A 12661-nucleotide genomic window follows, 5' to 3' on the forward strand; every position below is an offset into this window, starting at 1 on the left:
TAAGTTCATCTTCGTCACTCGCGCTGAACTGAAGCGAACTCGTGATTTGGCTCACATCAGTTTCAGACGCAACACATTGCGCTAAAACTTTGCACAAACATTTAAATTAGCATGTCAGTTTGACTTCTCGTCTGTGTTGCTGTCCGTAGCTTTAGAATACATAAAAAATGAACTATAGCTTCGGAGGAAGTGAACCCGGAAGTTGAAGAAGCTAACTATCTTGCTCGCGCAGCTCATCTTTGTGCGGCGATGCTAGCTAGCTTGGCTAGCAGCCCGCTCGGCTCGGCCTCGGTGGCATGGATATAGAGACTGCTTTCCACACGGTTGGAGAGTTTGGACCGTACCAGAAGCGGGCGGTCACCGTGCGGTTCTGGCGCAGGTTTGTCACATTAAATATTTATATTTTCACCGATTAAGTGCTAAAAACAGACAGGAAACTGTCTGCTAGCATTAGCCGCAGCGCTACGTGGCTGTCAGAATGAGCCCAAAACAAACATCCAAATATTGAAAACAAATATTCCAATAGTACTTCAGACTGTTGACGAATTTACCAAACCTATAAGGTCGTGTTGTTTGTAAGAATGGGTCAATTTATTCTGTCAGTTTTATGAAGGTTTCATACTGAAATGTGAGTTTATGAAGGTAAATAAAACCGATTTAAAGGTTTATTAACCAGCAGGACAGTTTCAGTCAAGAAGTTCTGATCCTTCCAACAATTGGTTTAACCTAAAAACAACTTGTATTAAGGCTCAGTGTCTTAAGTTAAAAAGCATAAAACTCTGGAAGAAAACTGGTTCTGCTGGTATGATGTTATTGATGTGAGCAGTCAGTGTTGCAGTCAATCTCAGGAAGCCTCTGACTGAAGAAAGTGGCGAGCACTGCTTTTGCTGCTCGTCTTTGAATCTGTATGGTTGGAGAAATGCTGGAGTAGGGGATATGTTCTGGCTTTCTGTGTTTCAGGTCTACATGGCCTGCCAGTCCATGCTGATCGTTCTGGTCGGATACACACCAGAGTATCGGGTTGAGAAGCAGGACGGCGGTCAGTCTGGCCATCGGGAGCTGCAGCAGCACGTCATCTTCACAGAGGATGTGGACTCCATCGTTACGGAGGTCTGCAGAGCCGAACGTCCGCAGACAGGAAGTCAAACACGGAGGCTTTAATGGGTTTCCTCCTGTCCCTGTGCGCCTCAGTGGGTCCTCATCAGACAGCAGGCCTATAAGGTCAGCCTGGCCGGGTCGCTGTTCTTCACCGGGCTGCTGGTGGGGAATGTCGTATTTGGGCCGCTCTCCGATCGGATCGGACGGAGGCCGGTCTACCTGACAGGTGAGGACAAAAGGGGATCAGGTTGGTTTTTCTTCAGTGTGAGCAGCAGGATCAGGGTCGCCTGTTGCTTATTGATGCCTGAGGTTGTTGCGTTGCTCCGAGCTTGAAATGCTGTATCCCTGTGCTTGTATATGACTAGATGTATTAATAATTAAGACAAGTCTAATTACATTCTGACGACTATAAATGATTTATTATTAAGTTAATGAAGGCTTCAATCCAAGACGTATACAATTAATTACTGACAATCTGAAGAATTTATTTCAGATATCAATAGTTAAATTATGCGCTTCCTCCAGGCTCTGTTGGGTTCCCTCCTCATGCTCCAACCTCTTTGCCCCAGGTCTGTTCTTCGAGGTGATGTTCGGCTACCTCACCGCCCTGGCGCCCAGCTACGAGGTCTTCGCCGCCTCTCGGCTCCTGGTGGGGCTGATGAACGGCGGCATCGGCCTCGTCTGCTTCGTCCTCACCCAGGAGTACGTGGGGAAGTCCTACTGGGCCATGACTGGTACGCCGACCCGCTCGCTCCCCCTGCTGCCAGGCAGGACAGGACTCTGTCAGCTGCAGCTGCTTGTCTCTGCAGGGACGCTGACCAGCATGATCTTCGCCGTCGGCATCGCTCTGTTCGGAGCGCTGGGCTACTTCGTCCGTCCCTGGAGGACTCTGGCCATGGTGGCCAACTCCTCCGGCGTCCTGTTCTTCCTGCTGTCTGTGTGAGTAGAAACTCAGCTGCACAATCATTTCATTTCTCTTTGGAAGGAATAAAGTACTTTTGAATTTGAAATATAAACTTCCTTTTATAACAAGCTAAGAATTTATAAAGCTAAGCTACTATTTTGAATAAATCTGTGATTTTTACTTTAAAAACTAAGGTTAGCATGAAGTTTAAAGGGGACCTATTATGCAAAATTCACATTTGAACATTTTTGTACTTCCATTTGGGTCTGAATTGTTTCTAAACACATTCCAAGTGCTGGAAAAATGATGAAACACCTTCCAAAATCTACAACCAGAATAGCTTCGTCTGTTGCCTAGCAATCCAAACTAAGCTCCGGCATGTTTGGTCAGCTGGTTTACTGCTGTACAATGGCTGCTGGAAACAAGAAGTGTTTTGCTGTTGACTTCTTACCCAGAAACAATTTGCTGCAGGTTCTATTGGTGCTTTTCAGGGATATACGTGGCTAGCAGTGACTGAGACCCAAAATAGCTCAAAATAGTCAGAACTGAGCAGATAAAACCTGAAGAATAATTTTGTACAAAAAATGAAACTGAATCTGTTCAGGGAAGCATAACGGGTCATCTGTAACTCCTTGTAAAGTCCTGACAGAGCTCTGAACCAAATCAACAGATTATTTCTGTAAAAACAAGGAAGTTAACCTAAGTTAACCTTTGGGGCTTTTAAATCTGCAGAGTTTAAAAGCCCCAAAGTGTTACTTCTGATCTTCAGTGAAGTCATGAATGACGGCAGGGAGTGACTGAATTCAGGCTGGGGAATTCATCTAATCTGCTTTGGTTTCTGTTCAAAACTCCGTCATGAACTCAGGATTAAATCCTCTGCAGGTAGTGAAACTAATCTGGGCTTTCCTGTCCAACGTGAGAGTTCCCCAACCTAAACAATAACAGAGAGAGAGCGTGTTGGTCGCTGCAGCTCCAGGTCTGGAGTGGGAAGCAGCTGAAACGCTCCTCATTAAAAACTACAACTCTGGAGGAACAGATTTCTGAGATCCTCAGAGGGGAGATGAGCTTCTCTGAAGGTTTGATCTCCTTTAGAAACAATCAGTTCACAACTCAGTTCAGTTCAAAAATGCTTCAGATTAAATGCAGCTTAATAAAAAAGTATTCATACCCCTTTGATTTTTCCAGATTGTGTCACATTATAAACATAAATATATTCAAGTGGAATTTAATGTGACAGACCAACACAAAGTGGTGACTCTGAGGCAGAAAGAAAATTATACGATTCAAAACATTTTTTACAAAAAACAAAGAAAAAAAACTGAAAGACAAAATATGGAAAGTTTATTGGCTTTGAATACTTTCTCTGCCAGTGTATTGTCAGAAAATCGACAAACATTGATGGTGGGAGATTTTTTAATGGAATGAAATCTGCAGATTAAATATCTGTTGTTGCTGATTAGTGCGTCCCGTCTGTGTTTTCCTACAGAAGTCTTCCAGAATCTCCTCGCTGGCTTTATTCTCAGGGACAGACGGAGCGAGCAGAAGAGGTAAGGACACCTGCACACGCATCGTGACATCACTTCCTGCACACGCATCGTGACATCACTTCCTGCACACGCATCGTGACATCACTTCCTGCACACGCATCGTGACATCACTTCCTGCACACGCATCGTGACATCACTTCCTCTGCACTAATGTCCGAGACATTGTTGTTTCGACATTTCCTCACTCTATAAGAAGAGCGGAGAGAATGAGGAGCGGCGATAGTTCCCAGCTGTCATTGAATGCAACAGTGGAAGTCCCAACATGGCCGCTGTTACCTCAGAACCCGACCGCTGGATCGGCGCGGTTCCGAAGTTGGGTGGGGAGTTTCCTGTGAGTTCTGTGGTTTTGGTCTGTGTCTAAAACTCTCTGCAGTCATCTGAGGGAGTGATGTCACTTCCTGTTTGAGATAAATTCATCTCTAATGTGATAATCTCTCTGAGGAGAGGCGGCTGCATCAGCTTCAGATTCTTCGTCGTGCTGCAAGGCATTATGGGAAGGACGTTCTCTCCGCCTCCTGAGGCGGATTCTGTCAGTGGATTCTGTCAGTGGATTCTGTCAGTGGATTCTGTCAGTAGATTCTGTCAGTGGATTCTGTCAGTGGATTCTGTCAGTGGATTCTGTCAGTGGATTCTGTCAGTGGATTCTGTCAGTGGATTCTGTCAGTAGATTCTGTCAGTGGATTCTGTCAGTAGATTCTGTCAGTGGATTCTGTCAGTGGATTCTGTCAGTGGATTCTGTCAGTAGATTCTGTCAGTGGATTCTGTCAGTGGATTCTGTCAGTGGATTCTGTCAGTGGATTCTGTCAGTGGATTCTGTCAGTGGATTCTGTCAGTGGATTCTGTCAGTGGATTCTGTCAGTAGATTCTATCAGTGGATTCTGTCAGTGGATTCTGTCAGTGGATTCTGTCAGTGGATTCTGTCAGTGGATTCTGTCAGTGGATTCCAGCTCAAGTTAGAAATCATCCAACTGGAGCAGTTTAACTTCTGATCCAACATTGTTTATTTTAAGTTTCTATATTTTAGGGAGAACTCATATGGCCCGGTTGAAAGCTGGAGGTTCGGGCCTGAGATCAGGCCGGATCCGTGATTAAAGTGATTTGGGTTCAGCGGTTCCATCAAAACAGTTTCTGAGGTTTTATAAAGTTGGGCTCAGATTTCATTTCTCTTCAGAACCAACCTGACGACTCTGCAGGTTTCTTGTTTTTATAGTTTAGCTGAACTATATTTTGTGACATGTTTGTGTTTTAATGTCAGGTTCTGCGCTACATGGCGGTGAGGAACGGCAGCAACGCCACCAACCTGGTCCTGCAGCGGGTCGGCGCCGCCAAGCCGGGCGGCCCGTTGAGGAGGCGGGGCGGCGTCCTGCAGCTGGCGGTCCATCCGGTCCTGCGGCTCAGGACCATGGTGCTCATGTACGTGTGGTGAGTATCGGACCGCCGGTTCTGTTCGGCCATTTTAACCTTCAGTCCAGATGAATGAACCTCTGAAGTGGAGCTGAGACAAGTTTTAGTTTTTGATTCAGGAAATCAGTTTTTATCTCTAAATATTTTAATTTCACTTTATAAAATTATGACTTTGTGTTATTAATGAGTTTTTATTGTATTACTTAAGGAGTTTATTCTTATTGCTTTTTCTTCTGTTACCATTTTTTCCTCATTTTGACTTTTGTTTATTTCTCGTATTATTGAGATTTTATTCCAATAATCTGACTTTAGTCTTGAATCTGCGACTTTTTCTCCTTCAGACTTTTGTGGTGATTTTGTCATATTTTATTCTGACTTTCATCTAATTACTTTTTGCATTATTTTTTATAATACGACTTTATTCTTGTATTATTGGGACCATTTTTCTCACAGTAATATTATTTGTTTTCTTCTGTAAATGTTTTTTATTTATAAATTAATTTATTTCCCAGCTAGCCTCCAGTTTTTCTCTTCATGTTTTCTAGCAGATGGTTGGACTGAAACATGTTTAGGGTTCATCCGAGATGACATCATGATGTGTGACATGATGTCATCAGGGTGTGGATCTAAATGCTAAATGTCCTTTGAGACAAATAGTTTTTATCCAGGACAGGAAAGTTTTCCTTTAGCATTTATAAAGAGCTCCATCTGAGCTCAGTGTTCCTGATCTGATGTGTCTCTGTGTGTCTCTGTGTGTCTCTGTGTGTCTCTGTGTGTGTCTGTGTGTGTGTCTGTGTGTGTGTCTCTGTGTGTGTCTGTGTGTGTCTGTGTGTGTGTCTCTGTGTGTGTCTGTGTGTGTCTGTGTCTCTGTGTGTGTCTGTGTGTCTCTGTGTGTCTGTGTGTGTCTGTGTGTGTCTCTGTGTGTGTCTCTGTGTGTGTCTCTGTGTGTCTCTCTGTGTGTGTCTGTGTGTCTCTGTGTGTCTCTGTGTGTCTCTGTGTGTGTCTGTGTGTGTCTGTGTGTCTCTGTGTGTGTCTGTGTGTGTCTGTGTGTCTCTGTGTGTCTCTGTGTGTGTCTGTGTGTGTCTGTGTGTGTCTGTGTGTGTCTCTGTGTGTCTGTGTGTGTCTGTGTGTCTCTGTGTGTCTGTGTCTCTGTGTGTGTCTGTGTGTCTCTGTGTGTGTCTCTGTGTGTGCTGCAGGTACTGCTGCAGCCTGGTGTATTACGGCCTCACCCTGGGAGCCAGCGCCACGTCAGGGAGTCGCTTCGTTACCGTGGCCATGTACGGCCTGGTGGAGCTGCCGGCCTATCCGCTCTGCATCTATTTCATCAATAAGAGCTGGTGAGAGGCTGACGTCATGCTAACATTAGCCCTATAGCTCAATAACAAAACCCGTCAGAGATGTTTGGGCTCCTTCCTGATGGTAATGGACTGATCCTGCTGCTCCTGCTGCTCCTGTTGCTCCTGTTGCTCCTGTTGCTCCTGTTGCTCCTGTTGCTCCTGTTGCTCCTGCTGCTCCTGCTGCTCCTGCTGCTCCTGATGCTCCTGTGCTCCTGCTGCTCTCTGATGCTCCTGCTGCTCCTGCTGCTCCTGCTGCTCCTGATGCTGATCTGATGCTGGGTTCCTGTTTCCAGGGCCGGCAGGAGGAAGAGCATGTCCAGCTTCCTGTTCCTGGCCGGCTGCGCCTGCCTCTGCACCACGCTCATCCCCGAGAACTCAGGTGAGGTTCTGGTGCAGGTGGTTACGGGTCGGACCTCCTCAGGTCTGATGATGATGATGATGATGAAGTTCAGTGATTGAGGAAGTGGATCTGAGGTCCTTGATTTTGGTTCCTCTTTAGAAATTATTTAGAAACTTCCTGTCAGATTTTTAATAACCAGACGTTCGTTTAGTTTCCGTCAGCGCTTCATGATCTTCCTCTCTTACTGTTTCCTTGGTGCTTCTTCTTTCTTTCTTTCTCCTTTATTCCTTCCTTCTCCTTTATTCCTTCCTTCTCCTTTATTCCTTCCTTCTTGCCTTAATGTTACATTTATCAGTAATAAATTGGTAAACATACTTGTGTGATTTTATTTGATGAAATGTCGTGTTCATTGCTTGTTGATAACTGGGGACAGTTGTTTCGATGTGAACTCTTTGACCTGCCTTGTTGCTGAAATGTGACACACTAATAAACTTGACTCCTTCTTTCCTTCCTCTCTTGCGTCCCTTCCTCCTCTCAGGGTCTCTGCTGAGCATCACGTCTCTGGCTCTGCTGGGGAAGCTGATGGTCAGCGCTGCGTTCAACATCGCCTACGTTTACACCTCAGAGCTCTACCCGACTGTGATCAGGTGACCTGGAGCCGTTCGGCCACACCTGGGCTGGGTTTGGAAGGGGTCAGAGGTTAAATGAGCCGTTTGTGCTGCAGGAACGCCGGGCTGGGAGTGTGCTCCATGTCCTGCCGAGTCGGAGGAATCCTGGCGCCGTTTGTTCCCTCCATGGTGAGTTCAGGGAAAGCGAAGCTGATGTTTGATCCGGTTCTACTGCAGATCGTCTGCTTTTAGTTTCAGAATTTTGTTTTTCTAAGTCTAGAGAAAACCACTGAAGTGTTTCTTTCTCATCGGTTTCTGTCATGCTTTCTGCTTCTCTGCACTGAAACTCCCAGTATAACAGGGTCAGGCTTTATACTGGGCCGAACCTTTCATACTGGGATGTAAGAGCTGGAAAGTGAGAAAACCCAGAACTCTTTGGACCTTCGTAGTAGAACCAGGATGTTGGACCGGGCCTAGCAGCCATTTTGTGTATTTCCTGCAGCATGTCAGATTGGATTCATCATTGAAATGCTGCAGAGGCTGCCGGAGCCGTGCTTCCAGGGGTCAGAGGTCATAGAGTCTGGAAACTTTCTTCTTTCTCTGCATCTCTGCCTCTCTGTGTGTCTCTAATAAATGCGACTGCTGGGATGTTTCCCAGCGTTTCCTGATGAAGCAGCAGCTTAATCATCAGTTTCCATGTCATCACCAGTTTCCTGACTTTGGAGTTCAGGGGAAAGATGATGATTTAATGACTCAACACCATCACAACGCTGCTATTGTTAGCATGCTAACAGCCACGGACATGGCTGACTGCTTGTTTGAGTTACTTAAATAACTGAACCGGATCTGACCTCCAACAGCCGATGTTTCCTTTAAGAAGCTGCTGCCTTCAGTAAATCAGCTCTAATTAGAAACAGTAGCAATGCTAATGCTATAGTTCCACTTTCATAACGTCCCTAAAATGGACCAGAGGAAGTTAGAAACTGTTTAAGGTCACGATGAAGCAGAGCTGAGCTTCCAGAAATGCAGTCGAGTATTTAACTTTTTTACAATCAGTGTTCAGATCCTTCACTGGGCTCCATGTTGAAGGTTCCCAGTTACTTTCAGATCATTTCCTCTGCTAACTGGCAGCATGTAGAGACCTGAACTCAGTCAGGTTTGACTCTCGTTCCCTCACTGGTTTTAAAGGAGAGGAGTGTTTGAGACGACGCTCTGCGTGTTGTTCGGTGCATTCTCTGCATTCCTTCAGCAGGTCTGCATTCTGATTAGTAGAAGAGTTCAGAACGTCCTCCTCCTTCCCGTCCGCTTCAGGGCGTCGGTCGCTCTGCCGCCATCTGGATTCCATCAACTCTTTCTTGACTCCTCTGTTGGCCTCTGATGGAGTCGGAGGACCGTCTTTCTGATCGGAAACATGGCTGAACGAGGACAGCGGCGTGGCTTGCACCAGATAGAAAGTGTTTGACTTTCTGCAGAGTCAGCAGGTGGAAGCTGCCTGAACAGGAATTTACGCTGCAGCTTCGCTCCTGTCTGATGATTCAAGCTGAAAACTGAACCACAGTAACGTTTCTAGTGTCACAAACTCCAGAGGAAGGAGGACCTCGTTGCCATTGAGATGTTTATGTAAACACTCGACCACACCCTCCATCTGCAGCCGCTGCATTTGGCAACCTCAGAAATACCTGAACATCTCATTAAACTGTTTCACTGTGGCTCAATGTTTGGTCTGAGGCGAGAAATCAGCAGCAAACTCCCCATTTCAAAAACCTCGGGACTTTCCAGCCCATTTGGACCCTTCAGCAGGGAGGTGTGAGCAGGTGGCGACCCCTAGTGGCGTTCTGAGAACTGCAGATATAAACAGTTTTAGGAATCTGCAGTTTCAAAACTAAAAAATATATAAAGATTCAACTCTGAGGAACCAAGATGCAGCAATTTAGAATCAGTGAAGTGAAATCGAGCAAGTTTCTTGGACTGTTGTTAGAAATGACAGAAAGTCATGAAATCTAAAGTTTTTAGCTGCTACTGAACATCGTTGGAGACTCATTAAGTTTAAAGTGGTGTTTCTATTTTTGTTCCTCCGGTGTTGCTGTAGTTGACGTCTCTGTGTTTCAGCGCGCGCTCCACGCCTCCATGCCCTTCACGGTGTTCTGCCTGAGCGGTTTGTCTGCAGGCTGCCTGGGCCTCCTGCTGCCCGAGACCCTGAACAGACCTGCAGCCGACACTCTGGAGGAGCTGAGCGGCCCGAGCAGCAGCCGGGTTCTGGAGAACAAGGTGATGCTGCAGATCCAAAACCCTTCAAAACGCAAACATCTTCAGGGATCCGTTTAAATCATCACCAGATCGTTGAAAACAAGAAAAATGAAAACTCATGCAAATGGAAATCAAGTTGATTTTAATTAGTCATGCAGTTAATTGATTTATTGCTTATTGCTTCGGACCTACTATTAACCACAGACCAGATCGTTTCCTCCTCAGATTAAACACCCAGATTTTTATCTCCAGTCTCTCGTTTCTGTCTGCAGGCTCTGCTATACGAAGATGACAAACTGAAATCAAACCCCAAGTGAAGCTCTGGTCTTCGGTCCGGATGGAGCAGCTGCTTCAGAGCGGCGTACCGTCCCTTTAAGACGGAGAGTCTCCGGGTCGCCGCCTGCAGGGTTCTCCTCGGTTCCTCCTCAGGTTTTTCTCTCCTGGCTTCAGTCCAGATGTTGCTGCTGCTGGCAGGAAGTGCAGCACAACCTTTACATTCCTCTGGCCTCCGCTCTGCGTAAAGCCAGGTCAAAGTTCACTGAACCCAGAAGCTGAAGTTCAGCTGGGAAACGTGATCTGCTGGGAGCAGAGCTTCAATCTGAACCAGGACCAGGTCGTGGTTCTGGTCCGTTAGAGGAACTTTCTTCACTTTCAGTGAAAGCGATGATGTAACACGGTTTAATGGTGGATCAAGTGATGTTTAATATTCCATGAAGCGTTTATATGAGTCAAGCTTCTACTGCCCCCTGGTGGCCAGTGCAGGTCAGGAAGCCGGACTGGACCGGACCGGACCATAGATTATTTTTAGAAGCAGAGATCATGTGGAGTCTCTGGCTGCCCGGTTTCTCATAATCACACGCAGATCTAGAATCTGACCTGTTTACACACTGAAACGTGTTTCTGATCTGGGTTTTCACGGCTTTCCTGACTCCAGTTGATGTTTTTCTACCTGGAATCATTTTGAACTGCAGAACAAACTGTGGTTGGTGATAATTGTGCCTCTGATGTTTAGAGCCAGGCGCTGAAAAACACCAAATATCACCAAGGATTTCTGCCTGGTTTCTAACAAAACTAACATTTACAGCAAGATATTGTTTTTCAATTAAATTAGGAGTGAAATCCTCAGCTGGTGTAACTAGTTATTCCTGATCAATATTAAGATATTGATTCCTGAAATCAATCTCCTATATCACGTTGGAAAGTCACTTGAATCATATTTCAAGTGAACTAAGATATTAACAGAAGAACTAGACAGAAACACTTGGTAATATTTTGTATTTGCTGCGTTCATGTTTATCAAACATCCTGAAAATGACCAATGATAGATTGATTTACTTCCTGTTTACTTCCTGATATTCCATAAAACGTCATTTTCCCAGCCAGACATCAAGCCAACATCAGGTTTAGGGCTCAAACTCTCTGCGTTTTCCTACTGATTTAAACTGGAAATTGGAATAAAAACCTTTAATTTTTGATAAAAGCCTATAAAGTGGGATTCCTGGTTCATGTTTCAGCGTCTCTGATTCCCCCAGCTGAGAAAGTCTCTGCACTTTAAATCTGCACGTTTATGGGACCAACGCTAAATTTTTAAATTTAATTTAAAAGTTAATTTTGTTGTAAATTCTGATATATTTTGACATCCTGATGTTTTTCCAGTAAGGATGAATAAAGTGCTTAATTAATCATAGTTGATTATTGAATCATGAAGAAAATCACTGGAGAAGTGAAACCTGTAAAATGCGTCGTATTAATGTTCATTTTAATGGTAATTAAGGATTTTAAAGGGATTAAAACACTACTACATTCCTGAAAGCCTTTCCTTTACTCTGTAATTACTGAGATGAACATAATGTTACTAAATGGATGTTTTTGTATCTTCTGGGATCTTGGTTTAACTTTGAGTAAAAATATATATTTGTTGTTGTTTTTCTGTCTTTGTGGTTTAATGAGCAGAAAAATCTTCATGAGTGTAAAAATAGATCCTTTCTCTGCCTCAGATGAATTAACACTCATCTTAAACCAAGGTGTCATTCTACGGGAATCTGATCCAGAGGTTGGTTTGAAGTCAATGGGCCGAACCGGACCATCAACATGATGGATGAATTTTAACGGGTACCAGAAGTGGGTCGACTCCTGCCATCGTCGATGTGAAGCAGATTAACGAGAAGACAAAAAGGTTTCGCAGTAAATGACAGACAGAGATACTGATGTTTATTCAGCCTGAAACAAAACTGTTTCCATTACAAATCTGGACAAATGATTTTCACAATTGCTGTTTCCATTAAAAATTGGAATTAAAATGATGACAATGAGTTAAAACAAACGACCAGCAAAAACTACAGGCAGCAGAAATGAAGATTTCTCTGGACGTTATTATCCAGATGAATGCAGGTTCTGAAAATGAAGCAACTCAGAATTTGAAAGTAGTTTGACAGGAAACAGGGTAATCAGAGAGGGGAAGACATGCAGCAAATGCCACCAGGCTGGGAATCAAACCTGCGACCACTGCCACCAGGACACAGATCTCAGTATGTGGGTCATGCTTTGCCACAGCTCCCATTTCTGGATGTTCTCCAGAACCACAGGATGCGTCCTGGATGCTGCATCATGTTTAGCTCCTCTGGTCTGGTTCCTTTGGGCCTCATTGATTAATCACCATCATTAAACTGTATAAATAGTTAGTCTGATTGGTTAATGAGATAACTGGACTGTTTAGTTCCTCTCTTACATTCATAGTGATTAAATCAAGTTTGGTGTTTAGAGCTGTGACGTTCTTCAGCTCTTAAATACCTCAATGAATTTATTTTCAGTTGAGCAAATTAAACAAACTATTTTAAATGAGTTTAGCAATGCTCTGGTCTGAATATTTCCAAATCATCCAGTTTTTAAAATGTCTGATGGATGATTCTGATGTTTCTGGTCTTCATCCTTGAATTCATCTTCCTCTTTTTGCCTTCTTTGTATCGGGTTCATGTACTGTGTTGGATTGTTTCTCTATGACAGAGAGAAAGCTGCTCTTGTTTTTCCCAAGTGCAGCTGGAGCTACTATCAAGAAACTTTCCATCACTAGTGAAGGAGTGTGTGCATGAGTGAATGAATGTAGAGTGAAGCACCTTGAGGTCTTCTGGACTTGATGAAGCGCTATACATGTACAAGCCATTTCTCATGAACCATTT

General features: G+C 44.4%; 1 protein-coding gene across 1 annotated transcript; it reads left to right on the forward strand.

Moving 5' to 3' along the window:
* The first annotated feature begins 215 nt into the window (after positions 1-215).
* On the forward strand, positions 216-12306 carry LOC129354208 (solute carrier family 22 member 15-like). Its single transcript, XM_055023732.1, has 13 exons — positions 216-364; positions 945-1110; positions 1192-1324; positions 1668-1832; positions 1908-2037; positions 3489-3549; positions 4805-4971; positions 6150-6290; positions 6584-6669; positions 7169-7277; positions 7355-7427; positions 9348-9506; positions 9758-12306. The coding sequence occupies exons 1-13, from the start codon at positions 297-299 to the stop codon at positions 9800-9802; spliced, it is 1503 nt and encodes a 500-aa protein (XP_054879707.1). The 5' UTR covers positions 216-296; the 3' UTR covers positions 9803-12306.
* Positions 12307-12661: the final 355 nt, after the last annotated feature.

The sequence above is a fragment of the Poeciliopsis prolifica genome, unplaced genomic scaffold (assembly GCF_027474105.1).
Source record: "Poeciliopsis prolifica strain line A6 unplaced genomic scaffold, Auburn_PproV2 SCAFFOLD106, whole genome shotgun sequence".
Classification (NCBI taxonomy): Eukaryota; Metazoa; Chordata; class Actinopteri; order Cyprinodontiformes; family Poeciliidae; genus Poeciliopsis; species Poeciliopsis prolifica.

Coding starts and splice junctions, on each gene's coding strand:
- LOC129354208 (XM_055023732.1), top strand. CDS start 297: ATGGATATAGAGACTGCTTTCCACACGGTTGGAGAGTTTGGACCGTAC. Junction 1,325..1,667: donor GAGGCCGGTCTACCTGACAG/GTGAGGACAAAA, acceptor TCTTTGCCCCAG/GTCTGTTCTTCGAGGTGATG. Junction 7,278..7,354: donor CTCTACCCGACTGTGATCAG/GTGACCTGGAGC, acceptor TTTGTGCTGCAG/GAACGCCGGGCTGGGAGTGT.